Below are 24,616 nucleotides of genomic sequence, written 5' to 3' on the forward strand. Positions count from 1 at the left end.
TGTGAGCTTGTAGATCTGCTATTTTTGAAAAATCGTGAAAATTTGAATTTTGACCCGATTCTATAAGTGTCTTTTGAATCCTTCTAAGATTTTTTTGAAAAAACGATGTTTCTATGTCAGCAATCTGGCCAGCCATCGTCAAAGAAAAGGTCCTTTTCAGTTAACCGGAGCTCAGTTAGTCTGTTCTTGAGAGACTACTATGTCAGTGGTTCTCAAACCTTTTCATGTGAAGGACCCCCAAAATGATATTTATTTGGCCACGGACCCGCATCTCAAAATATTTAGTTCCAGGGACCCCCCAGAAGGAAAATTTGAGTTACAAACATTCGCTTTGAAAACACATATATTCAAAGATTTGAACACATTTTGACGACTTTTTCAAAAATAGCAGATCTACAAGCTCGCAGCGCGGCACTCGGTGCCGCGCTGTGAGCTTGTATATCTGCTATTTTTCACTGGTTAAAGCATTCAATAATTCTAGGCCTAAATGGGTTAAAAAAAAGTTCTTTTCATTTTTTCAGATGTCTTGACAGCGAGTTCTGGAACATCTGAAGCTAGAAGCACGCTTCATACATATTTATAAGTGACCCATTTTCAGCGAGGCTGTTGTCATTACCTTTCTCTCCTAAAATAAACCAGACTCAAGCCTGCAACAGAGACACAGGGTGCTGATAGTGTGGCTCACATGTGTACAGCAGGTCAAGGATGGAATGCATTATTTACCGTTATCTTTTTCTACGCATATAAGAAACTATATGCGCTTTGGTCACCGATCAACTGGAATCAGTATTTGCCGATACTAGGGCATTCACAAATAGTGATTTTTAGTATTCGAATTATTCGACTTCAAAGTATTCGAATATTCTGGCCAGACTGTCAAATATTAAGTAAGTTTGTGTATGCGACCTGACGGTCGCTTATCTCCCGATTAGGGAGTCTTACTGGTTTGTTCTCTCCATAACTTTGTTGCCATCCCTTCTTCTACTCTTTTGCAGGTGTGTGCCATCCTCCTGTGTGGCCAGTGGACTGTGGAACCACCCTACCCGTCACAGTGGACTGTGGAACACCCTACCCATCACTTGCCAGACAGAACCGCGGAGCGACTCCAGGACACCCCTCCTTCTCCTCCTCCCATCACTCCCATCTTTCCATCATTCCTGCCATCTTTTTCAACAAAGCGGCAGGTAGGTAGGTAGGTGCCGTACCGACGAGGAACGGCCCGCCGGATGCCAGACCGTCCGTTCTACGCGGGAGGACGGGAGGACTTGGGGGCGGCGTTAACGATCCCTGTGAAGATCGCTCACTCGAGGTAAATGACCTGCCGGGTTCTCCGAGTGACTCTCGCCTTGCGTGCAAACGGGACGTTTTCACTCTCCAGAGGGAAGAGGCAGAGGAAGAGAGAGAGAAAGCGCCAGGAGAGACGGAACAGAAACCTTTGTTCGGGCTTTTGCGCGGACGTTTCTTTGACGTCGAACGGCAACCCCGGGGATTAATGGAAACGGGTGGAACGCCTCGCTCGAGGAGACTGCGGCGTGGGAGGAAATAGTGCAGCGAGGAAACTGAACTAAACGATGCTTCGGACGGCCCTCCTCGCGCCTTTTTCGCGAATGAAGTGCCTTGCCCTGCGGCGCCCCGGCCGACGGATAAGAGTGAACTGAGCTCGGTTTTTTCTTGAACCGCTTGCAGACACTGTCAATCAAAGGGACCCTGCATTCAGCAAGCAAGCTGTCGGCCATTGTCCTTCGTCCATCTGGTCCCCAGGCCACCTGTCCATCCTCCTTTTCAACCCCGCCACCCTCCCCAGTGCTTTTCAACCGGTTGGTCAGGACAGGACCGCCAAAAAGTGAAGTGAGACGCTCTGGCAAGGGTCATGAGGCAAAGACTCCGAGTCTAACATTTTGTTTTATTTATCTTGGGTTAACCCAAGTAGGTCTTTGGTAAAACCCGAGTCCCAGTCCCAAGCACTCCCATTACCGTTCATCAATGCTTTGAGGCGGCCTCACGAATAGGCCCTGTTTTCTGCTTTCTCTGGCCTTCTCCCCCACGACTCCACGTTTCCAGTAGGGGTGCAACAATACTGAACCGAACTGGTGTACCGAACCGAACGGCCCATACCGAATGAACCGAATTTCTTTCTTTTTTTGGGGGGGTGTGGGCCACATAAAAACATAATTTGAACTCTCTCAGTACACTTATTTTTTTTGAGAAATTTTTCCCTCCTAGTATAATCATAATACCCGATTATCATGTCGTAGGGGGGGGGAAACAAATCATGGAACCCCATCTTTAAAATAAACTGAACATTTTGGAATTTTTTTATTGCTTTTCTTTTGTTTTTTACTGTGCCAAAACCGAACCGAAAACCGTGAGGCCGAAAACCCGAGGTTTGGAACCGACCCGTTGTTCCGGGTCCCCTCTCTCTCCTCCACCTCCTCCTCCACCCGGCCTCCACCATTCGTCCCTCCCTTGCCACGGCCGTCCTCCCCCCCCGCCCCCGCCCCCAGCCCCCCTCCTCCCCTCACCCTCATCACCCTCACCACCATCGCCACCACCGCCATCCTCATCCTCACCACCACCCCCATCCCCATCACCTCCTCCCCCAGCAGCCCTCCTCCCCCTCCCCGTCCTCCTCCTCTGCTCCCTCCCCCTCCTCCTCGTCATCTCCCGCTTCCCCGTCCTCCTCCCCGGCGACGGTCACCATGGCGACCGCCGCCACGGTCGCCTCCTCCTCCTCCTCGACTCCGGCGGAGCCCAGCAGCGGCGGCAGGTGCGGAAGAGTTATTCGTCATTACACACTATATTGTGTTTGCTTGTGTAACCCAGGGGTTACATAAACCCAGGGGCTTGTGTAACCCAGGGCTTGTGTAACCCAGGGGTTACACAAGCAGTGGTCTTAGGGCTGTCACAATTATTACATAATCGTCTAATCGCAATAATTTGAGGTAATCGCAATTATTTTGCATAATCGTCATATTCGTTTCCATCTTGAGAAATGTTAATATAGTTACAAACACTTTCAAAAAGTAGTGGAAATAGCCGATCTACAAGCTCACAACACTCGCACCGCGGCACTCGGTGCCGCGCTGTGAGCTTGTACGTCTGCTATTTTTCAATAGTTAAAGCATGAAATAATGATACGCAATAATGTGTACCCGTTCTGAAGCATAACCATCACCACCCTAGAATAGAAATATTGTCCCGTTTGCCTCGTCACTGCAGGCCCCGGGAGAACCTGGCGGCGGCGGTGCGGCGGAGGACGCCTCACTCGCGGCCGTACACGCTGGGTCCCGAGAACCTGCGCAGCATGTCGGTGCCGCGCGGCGGCGCCGGCGGGGGGTCCCGGGGGGGCTCCTCCTCTGCGCCCGCGTCCGGCGCCCACTCGGAGGGGTCCGGAGGGGTCCCGCCGGGGCTCCAGCGGGCCAACAGCGACGCAGACCTGGTGACCTCGGAGAGCCGCTCGTCGCTGACGGCGTCCACGTACCAGCTGACCCTGGGCCACTCCCACCTGGTCATCTCCTGGGACATCAAGGAGGAGGTGGACGCCACCGATTGGATCGGCCTGTACCACATCGGTAAGCTCCGCCCCCCCCCTCCCCAGGTTGATTTCTACAACCAGGGTTCACACGGTCATGAAATTCCTGGAAATATTTTGAAATTAGAGAAATATTTTTCCAGTACTGGAAAGGTTTTGGAATTGATCAAGGGTCCTGGAAGTCCTGGAAAAAATAGCTATGCATTGTCTTTGGTTATTGATTTTGGTAATACCTCTGAAATGACAAAAAAAATAAAAATAAACATGTGCCAAATTGTCAAATATTAGAGGCAGAAATTGTGAAAATAGACCGTCTATTTTCACAATAGAACCGTGTTATACAAAATTCCTCAACTCTCAGTGCTCGTCAGGGAGCCGGGTCCCCAGTTAAAACGTTTTTCATTATTTCGGGGGTCACAGCCTGAAAAGGTTGAGAACCACTGACATACACTAAATTGGGTTAAATATTCTGGAAGAGTTTTGGAAATTAATTGGTAAAAAATGTGTGGGAACCCTGTACAACAGTAGTTGTCTTACTTTTTACTTTCAAAGGACTTTTTGGAGCGGTGTAAGAAGCCAATACTTTGAGGACTGCAGAGTCTCCGGTAGGAGAATCAAATGCAGGTCATTTGAGTCTCTTACTGGCTCCTGACTGGAGTCTCTGCCGGTAATTGTTTGGGTGAACTAGGTAGGACAGTATTACACTTAACCATGCGCTACTATTTTTACATAGGAACGCTAGGGATGAAGTGGTTAAAATATCTGCTGCCTGCCATATGCATCTGGGAATGTGATATGTCTTGTATCCCATTCCTGTTCTGCGTTTATGTCCCTGCATAGAACCGTTCGCCTAACAGGGTGTATTCATTTGTTCATAGTTCATAGTTTTATTGTTCTGGTTTTCATGTGTCTATGAGGTTGACAGTACTTCATTAGACCCCCTGGTGTGGTTATGAGCAATTATGCATTCCCTTTGTATTTTGTATTTCTTCCCGAAGGCTGACACCTTGTGGGTCAAACGTGCCGATCCCAAAAAAGTGATTAAATGACATCATATGATCATCCCCTCCCCTTTTACCATTCACCCAACACTGTGGGTGTGGCTAACTTCAGCTGGGTCACCACCCACCATGACAACCAGGCATACTTAATGAACTGGTGTGGCCACGTAAAAACCTAATTTTAACTATTTTCTGTCCTCCTCCTTGTATAATCATAATACCTGATAATCATGTTTTTTAGGGGGGGAATAAATCATGGCACTGTATCTTTAAAAGAAAAAACATTAATTGATTGTAGTGTTAGTTAAGCAGCCTGGACTACTGAGCCTGTTTATCTCAATTATTGCGACCGTCAGGTCAGTCAGTCCGTCACACGTCACACTTTTGCCCTGCTCATATCTCCGCAACTGTTGCCCCGATCCATGCCAATTTTTCACACACACACTGTCAAATATTAGAGGCAGAAATTGTGAAAATATCCGATCAACATGCTCACAACGCCTCGCGTTGCGAGGCGTTGTGAGCATGTAGATCGGCTATTTTCACAATAGAACCATGTTATACAAAACTTGCCAATTTTTGCCAATTTTTCACACACAATTTTTCACACACTCCTTGCCTGCCAAACTACCCCATCAATTCTCACATGCCCCTCTTCTAGCGCCACCATGAGGCCCATTCTTGCAAAACACATTTTTGGACACTGCTCCTACAGTTTTTGCCCTAAAATCATGCAAATCGGTACACAGTATGTCTACACTCATCTCTTCAACATGGATCTGTCACCTTTAGCGCCACCTTGAGGCCGATTTCTTATAACACTTTTCTGGACACTACTCCTACAGATTTGGCCCTAAAATCACGCAAATCGCTACACAGTATGTCTACACTCATGTCATCAACATGGATCTGTCCCATATAGCGCCCCCATCAGGCCGCTTTTTTCAAAAACATTTTTGGACACTGCTCCTACAGATTTTGCCCTAAAATCACGAAAATCGGTGCACCCCACATTCTCTGAGCCAACCAAAACTATACATTGTCCACACAACTAGGAACCAATGCCAGTTACAGCCGTCTTTGTGTATACATGTGACCTGACAAGGGAGTCTTACTGGTAAATGATCAACACAAAAATATTGATACGTCCAATTTTGATGCCATCTCAAGAATCCATTATGACAGCAAAATGCCAAAAGAAAGCTGTCATCCTATTATTATGTGACCTGAGCCAGTTGGCTCTTCCTTGACCCCAACCCATCCCAAACCTCCCCCACGCAAGCATTAAACACTTGAATTCCTTATTGATTTATATTGATTGACGACATTATTGATTGCAAGACCAAAACGCCCCTAATTGTGAAAAATTACGCTTTACAGTTTAAATATTGGACACTTAAAGATACAAAGCGGTGTGAGCTTGTAGATCTGCTATTTTCCCAATATTTATCTGTGGAACCGAGTCAAGCAAAATGTAATGCCTCAACTCCTAACTTTCCAATTGCTTGTCAGGGTGGGAGGTTCCCCGGGGGGTTCATGGCCTGAAAAGGTTGAGGACCACTGGAATAGGACACCAATATCAATAAAGTTTCTTGCAGTACACGGCACGCCGGATTGGACACAAGAGTTAACCCATTCAGAACGGGTACACATTATTGTGTATCATTATTATATGCTTTAACTATTGAAAAATAGCAGATATACAAGCTCACAGCGCGGCACCGAGTGCCGCGCTGCGAGCTTGTAGATCTGCTATTTTTGAAAAATCGTGAAAATTTGAATTTTGACCCGATTCTATAAGTGTCTTTTGAATCCTTCTAAGGTTTTTTTTGGAAAACCTATGTTTCTATGTCAGCAATCTGGCTAGCCATCGTCAAAGAAAAGGTCCTTTTCACTTAAATGGAGCTCAGTTAGTCTCTTCTTGAGAGACTACTATGTCAGTGGATCTCAAACCTTTTCATGTGAAGGACCCCCAAAATGATATGTATTTGGCCACGGACCCCCATCTCAAAATATTTAGTTCCAGGGACCACCCAGAAGCAAAATTTGAGTTACAAACGTTCGCTTTGAAAATACATATATTCAAAGATTTGCACACATTTTCACGACTTTTTCAAAAATAGCAGATCTACAAGCTCGCAGCGCGGCACTCGGTGCCGTGCTGTGAGCTTGTATATCTGCTATTTTTCACTGGTTAAAGCATTCAATAATTCTAGGCCTAAATTTAAGACAACATTCTCTCCGTGTCACCAAGGGTAAAAATGTACCCCCACAAAAACGTGCAGTAATCCTGGTCTCTATACTGCCTCCCCCTGGCCAGCCGGGGGGACCTGATGGAGGGGAAAGGAACTGGTTGGAATAACATGTTCCTTCCACACGTTACGTCCAGACGGGGAAACTCCCCCCTGTCAGGTAAAAAGAAGCGGCTCGGACTCCTCATGCATAGAAGGAAGCATGAGGTCAGTCCGTTGCTCTCCCCAGGTTGGCAGAGGGAGTGTAGCACCCAGGATTGCATTAGACAATTGGCTCTGGGTGGTTTGCAAAATCGTGGTATGAAAAATAGAAAAATAAAAAAGACAACATTGCAAATTGTATCAATAGAGGGTATGCGCATGCATAAAGTGAATGGCAAATCGAGTGGCAAATCGAGTGGCAAAGTGAGTTTAACATTGTTTAACATTGTTTAAAGCAATCAGACAGGACTTTACTTTTTGGATGTATGGGCTTTCAAGGCCAAAAAGTATTTTTTTGCCACTCAATAGGCGTTCCCGCATAACTTCCTGGTACGGTGATGATGTCACGCGCATACCCTCTATTGTATCAATTCCGGCCAATTTTGTGTTGTTTGTATGGCTTTAGATTGAAATCAAGATGATATGTCTTTATTGTATTGATCAAGTCACATCATACCTGTCTGTCTGTCTGTCTGTCTGTCTGTCTGTCTGTCTGTCTGTCTGTCTGTCTGTCTGTCTGTCTGTCTGTCTGGTAGTGTAATATTAACTCATTAAAAGCCAACCCCGCGATGTCGCGGGAAAAGTAATAGAGTATCTATAGTGCCATCCACGCGATGTCGCGGGAAAAGTAACATATTACTGTAACGGCGAGTAAAAATACCTAGTACAATGGCCGACGCTCCGGAGACGAAATCCGCGCTGATTTGTCATCATCACGGCTCCACGAGCACACAATAGTCATCCCATAACATTGAGGTGGACGGCCGATCTCATCTTTAATGTCCATTATCTCAAAACTACACTTTAGAAGCTAGGATGGAGGCAGATGCTCGCTTATTTTACACAGTTATAAAAGCTCCCGGTCGGCCATTACACAACTCCACGTGGACACGCATCGGTTCCGGCGCACGATCCGATGACGTCAGACCGGAAGTACTTCCGGTCTAGACTTCTGGCCTTCAAAATAAGACAGCGGCCGTTAATGGGGCCGGGAGGGGGCACTCTGGACCCCCTAATCCGTTAATGTCCTGGGCTCAGAATGAGTTAATAGACTAAATGACTCTATGATCGTGATGGGATTGCTCTATAGAGGTTATGCCTTGTATGAGCACTACTTCAGCCTCTCTCATGCTACATTAACTAGCTAATGGAGAGAGAGAGACAGACAGACTGTGTGTGTGTGTGTGTGTGTGTGTGTGTGTGTGTGTGTGTGTGTGTGCGTGTGCGTGTGCGTGCGTGCGTGCGTGTCATGCAGAGTCAGCAATAGCAGCATTAGCAGTTGAGTGTCATCTCATGTTACACATGCGCACACACAAAGCAGTTGAGAATCACTGAGGTGGTAGCAGTTAGGTCCAATGAGGTCCTATACTAATTTTTGCGGGCCGTTGTTTTATTTTAACATTCATTGATTCTCTGGCAAGGCTGCACTACACTAGTTTACCTCCGAGTTTAAAAATGGACATTGAGGATTTTACTGTATAGGCCAGGGGTCTTCAACGTTTTCAAGCCAGGGACCCCTTGAGAGAGAGACAAAGCAGGGACCCCCACAACCTGTTCATAGATTCCTTATAGTTTCATTGTTTGACAGCACAATCATCAGTGTATTTTGGATTCATGTCAATTTGTGTTTTCAGATATTTAACCACAATACTTGACAAACTTGACCTTTCACTAGTTTGTACTTAATCTCTTTTTCCCCTCTACACCAAAGCTCTTTGCCGAAAATAGCCAATCTACAAGCTCACAACGCCTCGCAGTTGTGAGCTTGTACTTTGAAGATCTATTTTTTTTTCTCAGAATAATTACACTAGGTTCACGTGGTTAATATAAAAAAGGAGAAAAAAGATTTGGAGGACCCCCTGTAGTAACTCTGAGGACCCCCTAGCAGTCCCGGACCCCCTGTTGAAGACTCTTGCTGTAGGTACATGGTCAAATCCTTAGAGTTAAGTGTAGAAATGGAACCAAATGGACCCGTACATTTGGTTGAGGGGTCACCGTCATGCTGGCTTGTGGTGGACATTTCTGTCAAAATGACATTCTTGCCATGGACAGACAAAATGAGTGGACAAAAATATTACCAGAAACGCATGAACTGGCCCTGAATTACTATAGCAGGTCTGTATCTCTGAGAGCGTTTAAATATTTGGTTCCATTTGTACACAAACTAGAGGTTTGCGGCGCTACGCGCCGCTCACATCTACGCCCCCTCGCCTCGTTGTTAACGTGAAAAGCTCATATGGCTAAAAAAAAAGTTTTTTGAAAAAAAAAAGTTTTTTGAAAAAAAAAAATTGTTTTTTTTGGAAAAAAAAGTTTGTTGAAAAAAAAAAGTAAAAAAAAAAAATGGAAAAAAAAATGTTTTTTGGGGGGGGGGGGGGGACTATTGTGGCGGAACTATTATTGTGCCGCAGCACGTTTCCGGTCGGACATATTTGACGGCCGGACGCACTTCCGGTGAAGAACTCCGCGAATTAAAAAGAGTAACGTTACGTTGCTGTAATGGGATGTACATACATGAAGATTATGTTAATGTGACGTGAGGACGTCGGCACGTGTGCCACGTGATCAGTCCTAGCCAATTGGAGTGCTGCATTTGGTCGTGTGGTGACAAATAAAAACCGCTGGCTGCAGTTTACAAATGTAATATAAGATAAAACATTTGAGAATAATTTACTAGTGGAGAATCACGAACTAGTGGACTCCTAATGTGTCATAGTAAATCAGTGTCATACATATTTTGAAGAAAACCTGGAGAATTGCGTCTTATGATCAAAATAAGCACATTTTATAATACTTAAAGTTATACCATGTAACTTTTTTTATAAAACAAATCTTAATTGTCCTAACTGTTAAATCGCTAAAGTTTTAGAACACCCACTCCGTTATTTTCAGCTTCAAAAGCCTTCTCTTTATATGTTTTCTATGAGCCGTGAGGGGGGGAGAATTTCGCGGCAAAATGACGTCATCATACACTACCGGCCAATCACAGCGAGGGTTATACACTGCCGGCCAATCACAGCGCATCTTGAAGTGGGGTCGCTAGGGCGGCCATATTTGTAGTCTCCCGTGTGTCTCTATACTCGGGTGAACGGTGAAGCATGGTTGAAGGAGTCTGTTTCTCCGGAATGCCTGAACGCACAGGAACCAGGGACCCCTCTAAAGATAGATCTCGGCGAGGTGGAGGCAGACGCAGGGTTGTCCGCAGCGAAAAACGGCCAAAAGACGCGGACGCGACCGAGGTTTGCTATAGAGCTACTGACCACTAGTTGAGCAACTTACACAGTATAGCTTTAAGTATAAGTAAGTGAACATAGCGTGTGACTTTTGTCCGTGTATGGACATATCGATGACCCCTGATTTGGTTCCATTTGAGTTACTGAATCATTAAGGTTCCGTTTGTAGACTGAGAATTGTACTCATGTGTGCAGCAGTCATGTGCACACATAGACATCAAAGGGGGCTTGAGCCCCTGCCCTTTTACCTGTCTGTAAAAAGTGCCCTCTCCAGACCATGAATGCAGTTTTTACTATGGTGAAAGAAATGCAAATGACCCGCTTTCCATGCCATACCAGAAAGGCAGCATTCAAGAGAATTGCCTTGTCCAAACTCCCCTGAACTTGAATGCAGCATCTTATGTTGAAAGAACTGCCCTCTCTGTGTAGAAATCCATGCTTTACGCCACATTGCCTTTTTTATGCTTAGTTTAGTGTGGTATCAAGTAGTGAAAATAGCCGACCTCCAAGCTCACAACGCGTCGCAGCGCAAGCTTGGAGGTCTGCTATTTTCTATATTTTCACCAAAAGGCCCTTTTAGATATTTCAGCCCCTGCCTCTCTAAAATTCTCTGCACGTCGCTGGTGTGCAGTGAAAGGCAATTCTCCATCCTTCCACCCCCCCCTCTGTCTTGTAGCGTTTAGATCACTGGGTGTATTGACCCAGGCAGGGGAAGTCCATTTCTTCTCCCCCAGGGACCAGCATCTGCTTCCAGCCTGGCTGTGAGCCACATACCCCTGGAGCCCGACGGCCTCCATGAACTCACCATACAGTCTGACCTACGTGTGTGTGTGTGTGTGTGTGTGTGTGTGTGTGTGTGTGTGTGTGTGTGTGTGTGTGTGTGTGTGTGTGTGTGTGTGTGTGTGTGTGTGTGTGTGTGTGTGTGTGTGTGTGTGTGTGTGTGTGTGTGTGTGTGTGTGTGTGTGTGTGTGTGTGTGTGTGTGCGTGCGTGCGTGCGCATGCGCGTGTGCGTGCGTCAGGGACATGCTGGCCATTGCTGGGCCCCTGATTCAGCCTGGGAAAAAGAGTTGGAGAGGCCCTCATTGCACGCTATAGAGAGAGATCTCTCTATAGCGCTGCTGCTACTAAAGATTTGCCATTTCAGATCATGAAAAGTGACAAGCCAGTAGGCCAAATTACATGAGTTATATTTCATCATTGTGTCCAAAACCATTTTAAAAAGGATTTAAACTAGTGAAAACAGCCGATCTACAAGCACACAACGCCTCGCGGTGCAAGGCGTTGTGTGCTTGTAGCTGTTTTCACTACTTTTGTGCGACAGCCTTGTATGATGAAGCAGGGCTTTTTTCTTTGCGAAAAAATGTACAAATTTGAAACTTGGAGATACAAGGTTTCCGCCCGACAGTGACGACGATTTACTTTGTTGGCCGCCCAGCCCCCAAAATGGAACGAAGGCCGACATTTCATTTTTTTTTCTTTCTAATGGCCGGCCTGGACCGGCCGGGAATGAACCGGCCATTCGGGAGTTGTCCCCCTTTTCCCAATGGCCAGCACGTCCCTGGTGTGCGTGTGAGCATGCGTGCATGTGTGAAGGAGAGGGAGACAGAAATCCAAGTTGATGGACAAGAACATTGATCTAATGACTAGGGATGGGACGATAAGCGATATTATCGTTTATCATGATAAAAAACACTCATTTTTTTATTTTTTTTTCTAATAATTTTTATCTCACGATTTTGCAACCCCTTTTTCACCCAGTGCCAATTGCCTATGTAATCCTGGGCTCTGCTCTCCCTCTGCCGCGCCAGGGGAGACAACGGACTGACCTCATGCTTCCTTCAATGCATGAGTAGTCCAAGTTGTTTCTTTTCACCTGACAGGGGGGATTTCCCCGGGATGGACGTAGCGCGTGGAAGGAACACGTTATTCCAACCAGTTCCTTTACCCTCCATCAAGCGCCCCGGCTGGCCAGGGGGAGGCATTATTGAGACCAGGATTACTGCATGTTTTTGTGAGGGTATCAACCCTAGGAGACACGGGGAGAACATGCAAACTCCACACAGAAAGGCCCTATCGCCGACCCCACCTAGGGTGTGGGCGCTGATGACGCGGAGGGAGAAACACGCCCCCAGCTCCCACAGCAGGAATCGAACCCAGGACCTTCTAGCTGTGAGGCGAAGCGCTAACCACTGCGCCACCGTGCCCCTAAAAAACACTCATGATCTGTCATGCACTGGGATCAATTCACCTTTTTTTTGCCGAGCTGCATATCCGGTACCACTTAAACGCTCTATTCACCATATTCCTGGCCCCTCCCCGGCTTCCTGTTCATATCCTGAAAGAGACGAAGGCTGAAAAAGCTGGCCTGAAAAACATCATTTGGTTTCCTGTGTTCTTGCATTAAAGTGTCAGTAGTTGGCGCTCTGGGCTCTGAATTAACCTGTGTTGCCATGTCTGCTTATAATAAGATATTTGTGTAAAATAATGTAGTTGCTTATCGGGCTGCCTTACTTTCTAATATTTTTTAAACCAGTGGTTCCCAAATCCTTTCATATCAAGGACCCCAGATTAACATATTTGTCCACAGTCGTGAACCCCACCTGAAAATATGTGGTACCAGGGACCTCCACACAGATTTATGTTGTTAAAATGTTTGGTAGCCCTTTACAATAATGACCTGTTATAAATCATTTATAAACATTTATAAGCAGTTTGTAGATGAGTAATAAACATGAATAAAGTTACTATGAAAACCTCAACCGGCTGTCTGTCAGTCCCTCCGCCAGTCTGTCCGTCATGACATGTCATGTCACGTCACGTCACGTCACGTCACGTCACGTCACGTCACACTTTTGGCCCTACTCTTATCTCCGGCACCGTTTCCCCTATCCATGCCAAACTTGCCAAACTGCTAAACATGAACAAACATGGAGGCCACATTAACAGACAGTTGTAAATAATGAATAGTCTTCACTTTACATTAGGGCTCTTGATAACATCATCTAATGATTTATAGATGTTTAAGGGATGTTTTACAAAGCATAACCATGAACAAACAAGGAGGCCACATTAACAGACAGATGTAAATAATCAGTAAGACTCCCTAATTGGGAGATAAGCAACCTCATGGTGGCGCTAGAAGAGGGACATATGAGAAATCAGGGGCGGAGGTTGTGGTTTGGCAGCCAAGGAGTGTGTGCAAAGTTTGGCATGGATAGGAACAACGGTGCCGGAGATAAGAGTAGGGCCAAAAGTGTGACGTGACATGACGTGACATGACGTGACATGACGTGACGTGACGTGATGGACAGACAGACAGACAGCTGGCGGTTTTCATAGTAACTTGCGACGGAAACTAACTAAAAAACTAGAATGGAAAAACATTTTAGTTAACTGAAATAAATAAAAAAAACTAAGCTTTAAAAAAAAAAAAAGAAAACTAACTGAAACAGTATTGTGTGTTTACAAAACTAACTAAAATAAACTAAAATTATAGAGAAAATCTCCTTGGTTCTCGTCTTTTGTCTTTTGTGGAAATAAAAAATAAAACCCACCAGTTGGTGAGGTCAAAGAGAGAAGTTGTCTGTCTTTCTGGAGCTTTTTTAATCTCACCCCTGACAAATACCCCATATTACGTAAAAGACAAAAACTAACACTAAATCTAATAAAAACTAAACTAAAACTAAGCATTTTCAAAAAAATACAAACGAAACGAAACTAGCAACCCCACTTTTTTACCGCTTTGGACGTTCCCATTCGCCCCATTTTTCACGGCGGCGCGATGCCAATTGTACGTTCTTTGGCTCGTTCTTTTGTACCTTGTTTTGATGTCTGTAAACTGATGAGGGGTCGCGCGGGTGTGTACCGTTAACACATCTCCCGTAAAAGTGCTCTCAAAAACCCACTGGACGTTAGCATCAATGGAGTAACAAAACGCTTCCTTGTTATTTTCTCTGGGTCTATTGCTCTGTAGCGATTTAGTGGCCTGGACGGATGGGAGCCGACCGCGGCCATTTCACATTAATTCTTGCATGAGGCTGCCCAGGGGCTCTGGAAGTGGGGTGCTGAGGGAGCTGCAGCTCCCCTGGTGGTGGGGAGGCTTATTTTTTTTTTTAAATAAGCCTATATATACACACACACACAGAGCTATATTAAAACAATAATATATTTGACTTTGGGGAATAAAATATGTTGAAAAAATGTATTTGATTATCACATGGTGACCTAATCACATGGTCACCTTGCCACTTCCGGTCAGAAGGGAAGTCAAATTTAAATCCCGCTTTGATGGCACACCAAAGTCTATTTATTTGAGAACTAGAAACTGTCTATAGGCTCATTGTTGCAAACTAACACCGTTGTATATGGGGAATAAAAAACAGTAGAAAACCGTTACCGTTACAAAAAAAATACCCGATTTTGTAGAGTGTGCGTGAGTGACTGTGTGTGTGCATGCGTGTTGTCTGTTGCACTGTGTGCTAAAACAACTAGTAACTATATAGCTCCTTGTTACACCGTTGTGCGGGGAATAAGCACCCGAAACCGTAATAAAAAGAACCCAAAACCGGATAAAAAAACGTGAATTTTTCGGCGTGCGGCCAAAGGCCGCACGCATGAACTCCTCCAGGTTCAGCTCCCCTTGGGATTTGGGAGTTCCAGCGCCCCTGAGGCTGCCCTCTACTGCTAGTATGACCTAAGTGCACTATGTAATGAGAAAAAGAAGGGAAAAAAAAGATCTTTGTCTATAACCTCGCAAAGGTAAGCTGATTTTGCTGGCACAAGACCCAATAAATAAATAATAACATCTGGCAGTAAAACTGTTAAAAACGAATTAAAACTAAACGGTAATTGAAAACAAAACCTCAAAACTAATAAAAAATAAAAAATGAATGGAAAAATCCCAAACTATTATAACCTTGGTGTGTGTGTGCGTGTGTGCATTATGTCCCCAGATGAGACCTCGGTGGGCAACGTGTGGGACTCCAAGAACCGCGGTGTGAACGGCACCCAGCGGGGTCAGATCGTCTGGCGGCTGGAGCCCGGGCCGTACCTGATGGAGCGTGAGTGCCAGTGTTGTTTTTGACAGCAAATTTTGATTTCGTTTTAGTCATAGTCTTTTGAATAAAATGTCATTTAGTTTTAGTCATAATTTAGTCACGCGAAAAGTTTTAGTTTTAGTCTAATTTTAGTCGACTAAATATCATGAGATTTTAGTTGACTAAATCTACAGTTGATTTAGTCAACTAAAATGTATTTTGGCAGGCCTTGATGGCATCGTAATGACGGATTTGACACTTTGTTGCATGCTGAAAATAGCCGATCTACAAGCTCACAACGCGTCGCGCTGCAACTCGTCGTGAGCTTGTAGATCTGCTATTTTCAGCAAGCAACACCTGAGAGCAACCAAACATAATATGACTTTCTCCTCCACTAGTCCCTCCCTAACGTTTTAGTCTAGTTTTTATTTTGTTGACGAAATTGTCAATATATTTAGTCTTAGTTTTAGTCATCACAGCTTAGTTTTTATTTAGTTTTTATTTAGTTTTTGTCAGTGAAAAAAAACGCAGTCGACACACATTTTTCGTCATAGTTTTAGTCGACGAAATCAACACTGGTGAGTGCATCTCTGGACTGGATGATGAGTAGCTAAAGGCTCTAACAGAGTCCAGGGTGAAGAGCTATTCACTTCACCGCGTTGTAGTTTCCTAGCTATCACCTAGACTTTGTTATGTATTTTTAGGTGATAGCTAGAAAACTACACCGCGGTGAAGTGAATAGCTCTTCACCCTGGACTCTGATAGAGGCGTAAGCCATTCAGAACGGGTACACTGTATTGTGTATTATTATTTTATGCTTTAACTATTGAAAAATAGCAGATATACATGGTGCCGTGCTGCGAGCTTGTAGATCTGCTATTTTTGAAGAATTGTGAACATTGGAATTTTGACCAAATTTTGACCCGATTCCATAAGTGTCTTTTGAATCCTTCTAAGGTTTTTTGAAAACCTATGTTTCTATGTCAGTGGTTCTCAAACCTTTTCATGGGAAGGACCCCCAAAATGATATGTATTTGGCCACGGACCCCCATCTCAAAATATTTAGTTCCAGGGACCCCCCCCAGAAGCAAGATTTGAGTTACAAACGTTCGCTTAAAAAATACATATTTTCAAAGATTTTCACACATTTTCACGACTTTTCAAAAATAGCAGATCTACAAGCTCGCAGGCACTCGGTGCCGCGCTGGGCAAACAGACTAAGCCACGTGTTGGTGCTTAGCTCCTACCAGGAGCGCCGCTCAAAAAGGGCAAATTTGTAAAGTTGTAACATTATTCTCAGCCATTCAGGCTGAAGCGTAAAGAGATACTGTCTTTGTCTAAATCTGTCTAAAGGTAGCCTGAATATTTATCTAGGAGGATTTGGTTATAATGAAATAAGGTGTAATGGTCCAAGGAATAAGTTGTTTACTGCAGGTGTTTGTGTATTAGGGCATTCACGAATAGTGATTTTTAGTATTTGAATTATTCAACCTCAAAGTATTCGAATAGTCAAATATTCGATAGGACTGGTCAAACTGTCAAATATTAAGTACAAGAGGCGAACATAGTGAAAATAGCCGATCTACATGCTCACAACGCCTCGCGTTGCTAGTTTCACAATATTTATCTGTGGAACTGAGTCTATGCACACATAGACATCAAAGGGGGCTTGAAAGTATTCGAACTGAGTCACATTAAATATCTACAGTTCCAAGTGCTTGTCAGTCTTCAAATATGTTTATTTTGGGGGTCACTGCCTAAAAAGTTTTGAGAACCCCTGGTATAGAGCATTACAAAATTCATCCACCAGGAGCATTGACAATAACTCATTCGTATGACTTCCTATCTAGCCAAGCTTTATAAACTATATATTTTTTTAAAGAGAAACAATACAAAAATAAAAATAAGCGAATATTCAACTTCGGTGAACAATGTCGAATAGTGACTTTGATATTCGAATGTTTCGAATATTTGGTGAATGCCCTATTGTGTGTGCTTTTCACAGCGGAGACAAAGGTCTGTTTTAAATATTACCATGGAGTCAGTGGAGCGTTGAGAGCAACCACGCCCTGTATCACTGTCAAGAACCCCGGAGTACAGGTGTGTACCGTGTGCACGCGCGGCTGCGCGCGTGTGTAAGTGTTCTGTTTTTCAGTCTTCCATTCACTTTTCCTCTTCTTTCTTCTCTCTCTCTGTCTCTAAATAGTCTAGTAAAAGTACATTATCTAAGCTTGTTGTTTCTATGGTAATTCGATGTGTTTATGAGTTAATCTTGGTACGTTATCAGATACAGTATGTGAGTGTTGTCACATATCCTCTGTCATCATCATAGTTGTATTTGTTTCTGGCATGGTGAGTGACAGGCACGTGCACACATAGACATCAAAGGGGGCTTGAGCCCCTGCCCTTTTATGTCAGGTAGAAAAGTACCCTCTCCAGACCATGGATGCAGTTTTCACTATGGTGAAAGAAATTAAAATGCCCTCTTTCCATGCCATACCTGAAGGCAGCATTCAAGAGAATTGAGAAGTCCAAACTCTCCTGAACTTCAATGCAGCATCTTATGTTGAAGGAATTGTCCACTCTGTGTGGAAATCAAGCATCGAAAATAGCATCGATAATAGCCGACCTCCAAGCTCACATTGTGAGCTTTTCGATATTTTCACTAAAAGGCCCTTTTAGAAGTTTCAGCCCCTGCCTCTCTAACATTCTCTGCACGTCCCTGGTGAGTGACATCAAACACTTAACAGCCCATCCCCGATTGGTTGTTTCCTGGGCAGGTGCGCGGCGAGGGCCAGCCAGACGACCAATCAGGAGACGAGCACTGTCGTAAACTGGTCAGCTTCACCGTATCAGGTGAGTGTGTGTGTGTGTGTGTGTCCGCGTGTGTGTGTGTGCGCGTGCATGTGCACGTTACATTGTGTGTGTTTGTAGGGGCCCTTATCCATCCGTTATCTAGACCCTCCAGAAAAACGCGATTATGCGATCACAGAATTTCCCGCAATAATCAATAAATGCCGCTGATTATGCGGGGGGTCGCATGATTTCACAATCCCCGCATATTCTCAGCAATAATCGCATGTTTCCGAGGAAAATGTGCGAAATATGCGGGCATCGCTTGATTTCACAATCCCCGCACTTTTTCGCATAAAAGTATAAAGTCATCGCTTCACCCGTTCGATCACGTTCAGACACAGAACAGAGGCAAAACAACGAGGCGCAGTGAAACACGTGGCTCCTCTGTGTGTGTGTGTGTGTGTGTGTGTGTGTGTGTGTGTGTGTGTGTGTGTGTGTGTGTGTGTGTGTGTGTGTGTGTGTGTGTGTGTGTGTGTGTGTGTGTGTGTGTGTGTGTGTGTGTGTGTGTGTGTGTGCGCGTGCGCGTGTGATTGCGTGCGGTGCGTGTGTGCGTGCGCTCGCTGCACCGCGTGGATCTGCGCTGCAGGCATACAGAGGCAGGCATAAGACACTCTTCCTCCATCAACACTGTAGCTTAAATTAACCTGCTTCTCCATCAAACTTCAAGAAACGACAAATTAAAGTTTATCCTACTTGATTAGACGTCTCCATTGCACTCCGTTTGAAACGTTGCCGTTCAGAGCACCTCCGACAAAAGTCGCACGCGGTATTCCATGGATCGGATAGGAACAGCACTTGAACACATAACATTTTAATCCTTTAAATCCCTTTAGAGAGAGCAAAACCGCATACATAAACCGGAGTTTTGCTATAGTGTGTGCCAGTGGCCACGTCAGCAAGGGCTCGCCACGCCCCCATTTACTAGCGCGGCCATTGTTTGGGTCACAGTCAAAATTACGCTCATTGGAATGTGTGGAATTTGGATGACGGTAAATGTAAACATTAGCTAGTTATTTGCCGACTACACCGTGAACAGAGAACGGAATGGAGAGAGTGAAACTTTAACTCACCATACCGTAGAAGGACAAGCTGAACAATGAAGAAAGAGAGCGTTTTCTCAGCAACATTGGGGACATTAAAGCCCTTTGCACACAGGCGCGTTTATCCGCACGGATAAAACGGACAATTTCATTTTTTTAAAAGAAAACAATGATTCTCTACGACAGGGGTGCCCACACTTTTTTGACTTGAGAGCTACTTTTAGAATGACCAACTCAACATGATCTACCCACCCCAAAAGAATTACCTGAACGGGCTTTGGAATAGTGGCAATGGCATAACATATTTCTGGTTCTTTGTAATGCTACTGACTCTTGAACAAAGCATTGCATTGCATTGGAGGGGATGCCTAGAAGCCATGAAGGACAGGCCCTTCTTGATGTCAATCAATCAAGTCACCTCTTTATATTATAATTATATATTTTTAAGGGCATGTCATGTGATCTACCTGTACACCCTTGGTGATCTACTGGTAGATCACGATCTACCTTTTGGGCACCCCTGCTCTACGACCTCATGCACACCGGATCCGAATTAGCCGTGCGACGAGTGGCTGCGGCCATGCGTTTTTTTCTCGATCGAACCCAGTTCGATTCGTGCGTCTTGTCGCATGCGGTGAAAAACTCATCACTCCTTTTATGACTCCTTTTGGGATCCGCAGCGCCGATTCCGCACATTCTTGCACACCAAATCCAATGCGTTTTATTCATGCAGCAAACGAAAAAAAACGCAACTGTCCTGTGTGCAAAGGGCTTTATACTCAACCCAAGAACTCTCAGAATGGTCAGAAGATGAGTGCATCGATGCAGTATCTCATTGAAGGAACTAGCTACATATAATTTCTTCCATAGCGAAAAAACAATCCCTCCTGCATGGGCTGCCACGTTTATTTTACATCGCGGTGGGTGCACAAAGTACTGGAGTGAGTGGAGTCAAGCCATGCGATGTGTGAGCTTAATTGTAGATTGGCTATTTTCAATTGTTTGTTTGTTTTTAGTTTGGTGTGCAGTGGAGGCAAAAGTACTCAATTTCTTTACTTAAAGGGGAAGACCACCCATTTTCAATATCGAAATATGTCATTAATATGTCATTAATATACACCATTAACACTGACATTCTGCTAGAAACTGTTGAACTACCAAAGGATGCATTACTATGTTGTGATGTAAATTGCAAAAATGAATTGCACTGCAAAGAATTGTGCTTCTTGTATGATCTCATAATTAAATGTCTTTTTGACTCTGGTAAGACCTTATACAAAGACAATAATAATAGGCGTAGTACGTACCTATCATAGTAAGCCAGGGTGGAATTCACATGTGGCTGAACTTCACTCAGCAGCTAGGCAAGCATTTAAAGAATGGGCTGCGACAGGTAGAATAAGATATGGGCCTTTATTTGAAAATAAAAAGCGCACAAATGCGAGGTTCAAGCATGCTGTACGGTTTATTAGCAGGAATGAGGCCACTATGAGGGCCGACTCCCTTGCTGGTAAACTTTGTAATCGCAGCTACTGTGACTTTTGGAAGGAAGTGAAATCACTGAATAACTGTAAAGCTCCCTTGCCATCTAATATCAATGGAGTATGTGGTTCAGACAGCATTGCTGAATTATGGAGACAGCATTACTATGAGCTGTTTAACAGTATTAACAACGATACATTTATACCAGATAATGTTGACCCCATTGAGAACTTAGTGATATATCCAGACGAAATTCAGCAAGCCATTGTAAAACTAGAGAACAATAAGGCCTGTGGTGTTGATTGTATTACGGCTGAGCATTTAAAACATGCCAGTCGGAAGGTAATCCCTCTTCTTGCTTTGTGTTTTTATGGTTTCTTTAAGCATGGCAGTTTACCAGAATCTATGATAGCGGTACAGCTGGTGCCTGTCATAAAAGACAAGACTGGAAAAATCAACAGTAAAGATAACTACAGACCAATTGCTCTGGCCAGTGTGCTATCTAAAGTCCTGGAGACAATCATACTGAGTAGAATAGCAACGTATATCTCTACTAATGACAATCAGTTTGGGTTCAAAAGAAAACATGGAACTGACATGTGCATATTTGCTCTGAAAGAACTACTATTCAAGTATCAAGGTTTAAACACAACAATGTTTTTATGTTTCATAGATTCTTCAAAAGCGTTTGATAAAATAAATCATAGCAAACTCTTTCTGAAATTGTCCCAAAGGGGGGTCCCCAAATACATTGTCCGCATCCTAGCTTTTTGGTATGCAAACCAGCTTATTCAAATTAAATGGGGTAGCTCTGTATCTGCTAGTTTTAAAGTAAGTAATGGGGTCAGACAGGGAGGAATTCTTTCTCCTTATCTGTACAATGTTTACATGGACGACTTGTCCAGCTGTCTTAATAATTGTAAAACTGGCTGTGTAGTAGGAGATACTGTCATTAACCATCTTATGTATGCGGATGACATGGTGGCGCTTTCCCCATGCAGTGCTGGGTTACAAGAGCTACTCTCAATATGCTCTCAGTATGGCGACCAATTTGATATAAAGTACAATGCAGAGAAAAGTAACATCATGATAGTGCGCTCTAAAGATGATCGGAGGTCAATTTTCCCTCGGTTCTTTCTGAGTAACAAAGCTCTGGATATATGTAATGAGACTAAATATCTCGGACACTACATATCAGATGATTTATCAGATGACAGAGATATCCATCGTCAATGTAGTAAACTCTATGCACAAGCAAACATGCTTAAGAAAAGATTCCACATGTGCTCCTCTGATGTTAAAGCTTCACTGTTTAGAGCGTACTGCACACCCTTATACACTGCTCACCTGTGGGGCAGGTACAAGGTTAAATCCTTACAAAGACTAAATGTGGCCTACAATGATGCTCTGCGGCTGTTAATGCGTGTGCCTAGATGGCACAGCGCCAGCCAATTATTTGTAAGTCTGGGGTTACCTACGTTTAAAGCCCTACTAAGAAACCTGATGTACAGATTCATGTGTCGGCTAAATGATTCTGGGAATGATATTATAATGAAGCTAACAGACCCTACCAAAAGCTCCTTTAGATATAGCTCTAGTCTGTGGCGCCATTGGCGCAGAAGCCTTTTTGTAGTACACTGACAGCATTTGCCTGTTATGGGTTTTTATGTATTTTATGTTTTTTTGTATACCGTACTGTTGTTGTTGTTGTGGTTGTTTTTGATATGGACCCCCTGTGTGTTTCCTGAATAAAGATTATATATATACCTTTGAGGAGTTGTGTGGAAATAGAAAAAAAGTTACCCCCCTTCTGTGTTGCCTAGAACTGGAGGATTGATTTTGGGGTTTGTATTGTAAAGTACAACTTGATGACATCACACGTTGATAACAATACAAACCCCAAAATCAATCCTCCAGTTCTAGGCAACACAGAAGAGGGGGAACTTTTTTTCTATTTCCACACAACTCCTCTAAGGTATGTTAATGACATAGTTCAATATTGAAAATGGGTGGTCTTCCCCTTTAAGTAAAAGTATCAATAATGATGTTTTAATCTTGCCTTAATTTTGCGGTGACTTTGTTTTGAAAGGTGCTATATAAATACAATTCATTATCATTAATGATTAGGCTATGGTACCCAGTGATGGGCAGTAGCTAGCTACATTTCTAAGTAGCGTAACAGAGATTTGCTACATTTCTCTGGGGATAGCTTGTATAATAGGTTAGCTATATTTAATCAGAGTACTAATGTAGCATACTACATTTTCCAGATAGCTTGCACATCACGGTTGGGAAAACTACATAAATAAATAGACCAGTCAATTGCAATAGTGCAATAGTGTGAGGGGACAGGTTTATCCCCAGATGACTTGATGATTGATTAATTGATTAATTAATACCTAAAAAAAAGAAGAAAAAAAGTTTATAGCTTACAGTAAGTACCTTTGGGGTTAGCTTCGCTGTAACTTTAGCTATATTTAATCGAGTGTAACTTGTAGCTTAGGTAACTACATTTTCCAAGTAGCTTGCCCATCACTGCCGAGCCATCGTCCTTCGTGGCCAAACCCAACATAGGGCCACCTGAAAACAAAACAGTTTTGGTTATAACCTTTGAACCAGCTGATCTACATAATGCAGACTTGGTGTCTATTTCTTTGACATTTAGAAACATTTATGATTTATGATTGGGTGTGTCTGGACACCTAATTTGCATGTCCACTATGGCAGGTATATGAAAATGCCAAAAGATCATGGCATAGATCCTGGGCTTCTTTAACTCGGCGTTTGAGTAGTATGACTTGGGTTTAGCAAGCTGTGTGGTAATTAGGGATGGGTACCGAAGTTCGGTACCGGGACAGAACCGATAAGGACATGACTGTTCCTGGGTACCCAAAAAGAATATTTACTTTCGGTACTGCTTATCGGTTCCTAGACGCACCAGTAAAAAAAAAAGACGTGCTATCCGTTCAAAAAAGGCTTCACTACATTACCTTCAAAGACGTATTTGACTATCTGTCAGGACCTGTCCCCGGTTCCCGAGGCTAAACTAACGTGAGTTACGTGACACCTTGTATTCCTCCAAACACACACAGATACACAAGCGCACACACAATCGGGGGACAACTGCGTTGCCACTAAAACAACAACACTGACTGGCAACGATGCTAGCAACATTAGCAGCCCAGCCACAGAGAGACGTGAGATGGAGACAAAACATTTATTCATCTGAAAGATTGTACGGCAACAGTGCTTGCGGACCCCGGTGTGTCTCTCTGGGTTATGGTGTGACTGCGGGCTTAGCTCTCTGTCGCTCGCTCGCCGAGCTGTGTTCTTTTGTCAAATCTAAGCTGGCAAATCTAACACTTCCGTTGGCCGATCTCTTCAGAATAAGATATGTTGTGCTAGCCGCAATAAGACTTCCAGACGGTGGTCGATTTCGTAATGCAATAATACTTCCAGACGGTGGTCGACTTCTTAATCTTTTCAGAATATATCGCTGAAGACAAGAAATATGATTTAATTTGCATAATTCATTAAAACTGTAAATTAAACATTAAAATGTTATTAAAATGTTATGTTTTAAATGATTCATTAAAACTGTAAATTAAAAAAAATATATGTTTTTGTGTAAAAAACAAACCATTTTGGAACCGAAATAGGAACCGTTTGGAACCGGAACCGATAAGCAGAACCGGAACCAATCCACCCTGAAAGCGTTGACACTGAAACCGCTGCCTTCTTGGTGGACTTACCATACGGAACAAAGAGACAGGTTGACCGCCTACACTCTTTTGTCCTGTCACAGTAAATCTTCAAAGCCCTGACAGGGCACAGAAGATGTAGCCGCTTATCCTCCTCTGAAGTAAAGGGAGGAGGAATGGAAGGCCAGGAGTTCCACCGGAACATCCTGGACCACCCCATCCTTAGGTAAGAACTGTAGGTGGGGCTTCAGCTGGACACTGCGAAGACCACTAGTAAACCTCATG

General features: G+C 43.9%; 1 protein-coding gene across 1 annotated transcript in view; it reads left to right on the top strand.

The window, feature by feature from the left end:
- The first annotated feature begins 3,294 nt into the window (after positions 1–3,294).
- LOC308280057 (E3 ubiquitin-protein ligase HECW2-like) overlaps positions 3,295–24,616 on the top strand; it is an 84,461-nt gene continuing 63,139 nt past the window's right edge. The window contains exons 1-4 of the mRNA XM_080720315.1: positions 3,295–3,572; positions 15,169–15,276; positions 17,258–17,352; positions 18,033–18,108. Of these exons, the coding sequence (XP_080576441.1) occupies positions 3,305–3,572; positions 15,169–15,276; positions 17,258–17,352; positions 18,033–18,108 (547 nt within the window). The 5' untranslated portion in view covers positions 3,295–3,304. The remainder of the gene's footprint in view (positions 3,573–15,168; positions 15,277–17,257; positions 17,353–18,032; positions 18,109–24,616) is intronic.

This window comes from Nannobrachium achirus (assembly GCF_963921795.1).
Source record: "Nannobrachium achirus genome assembly, chromosome: 24".
Taxonomy (NCBI): Eukaryota; Metazoa; Chordata; class Actinopteri; order Myctophiformes; family Myctophidae; genus Nannobrachium; species Nannobrachium achirus.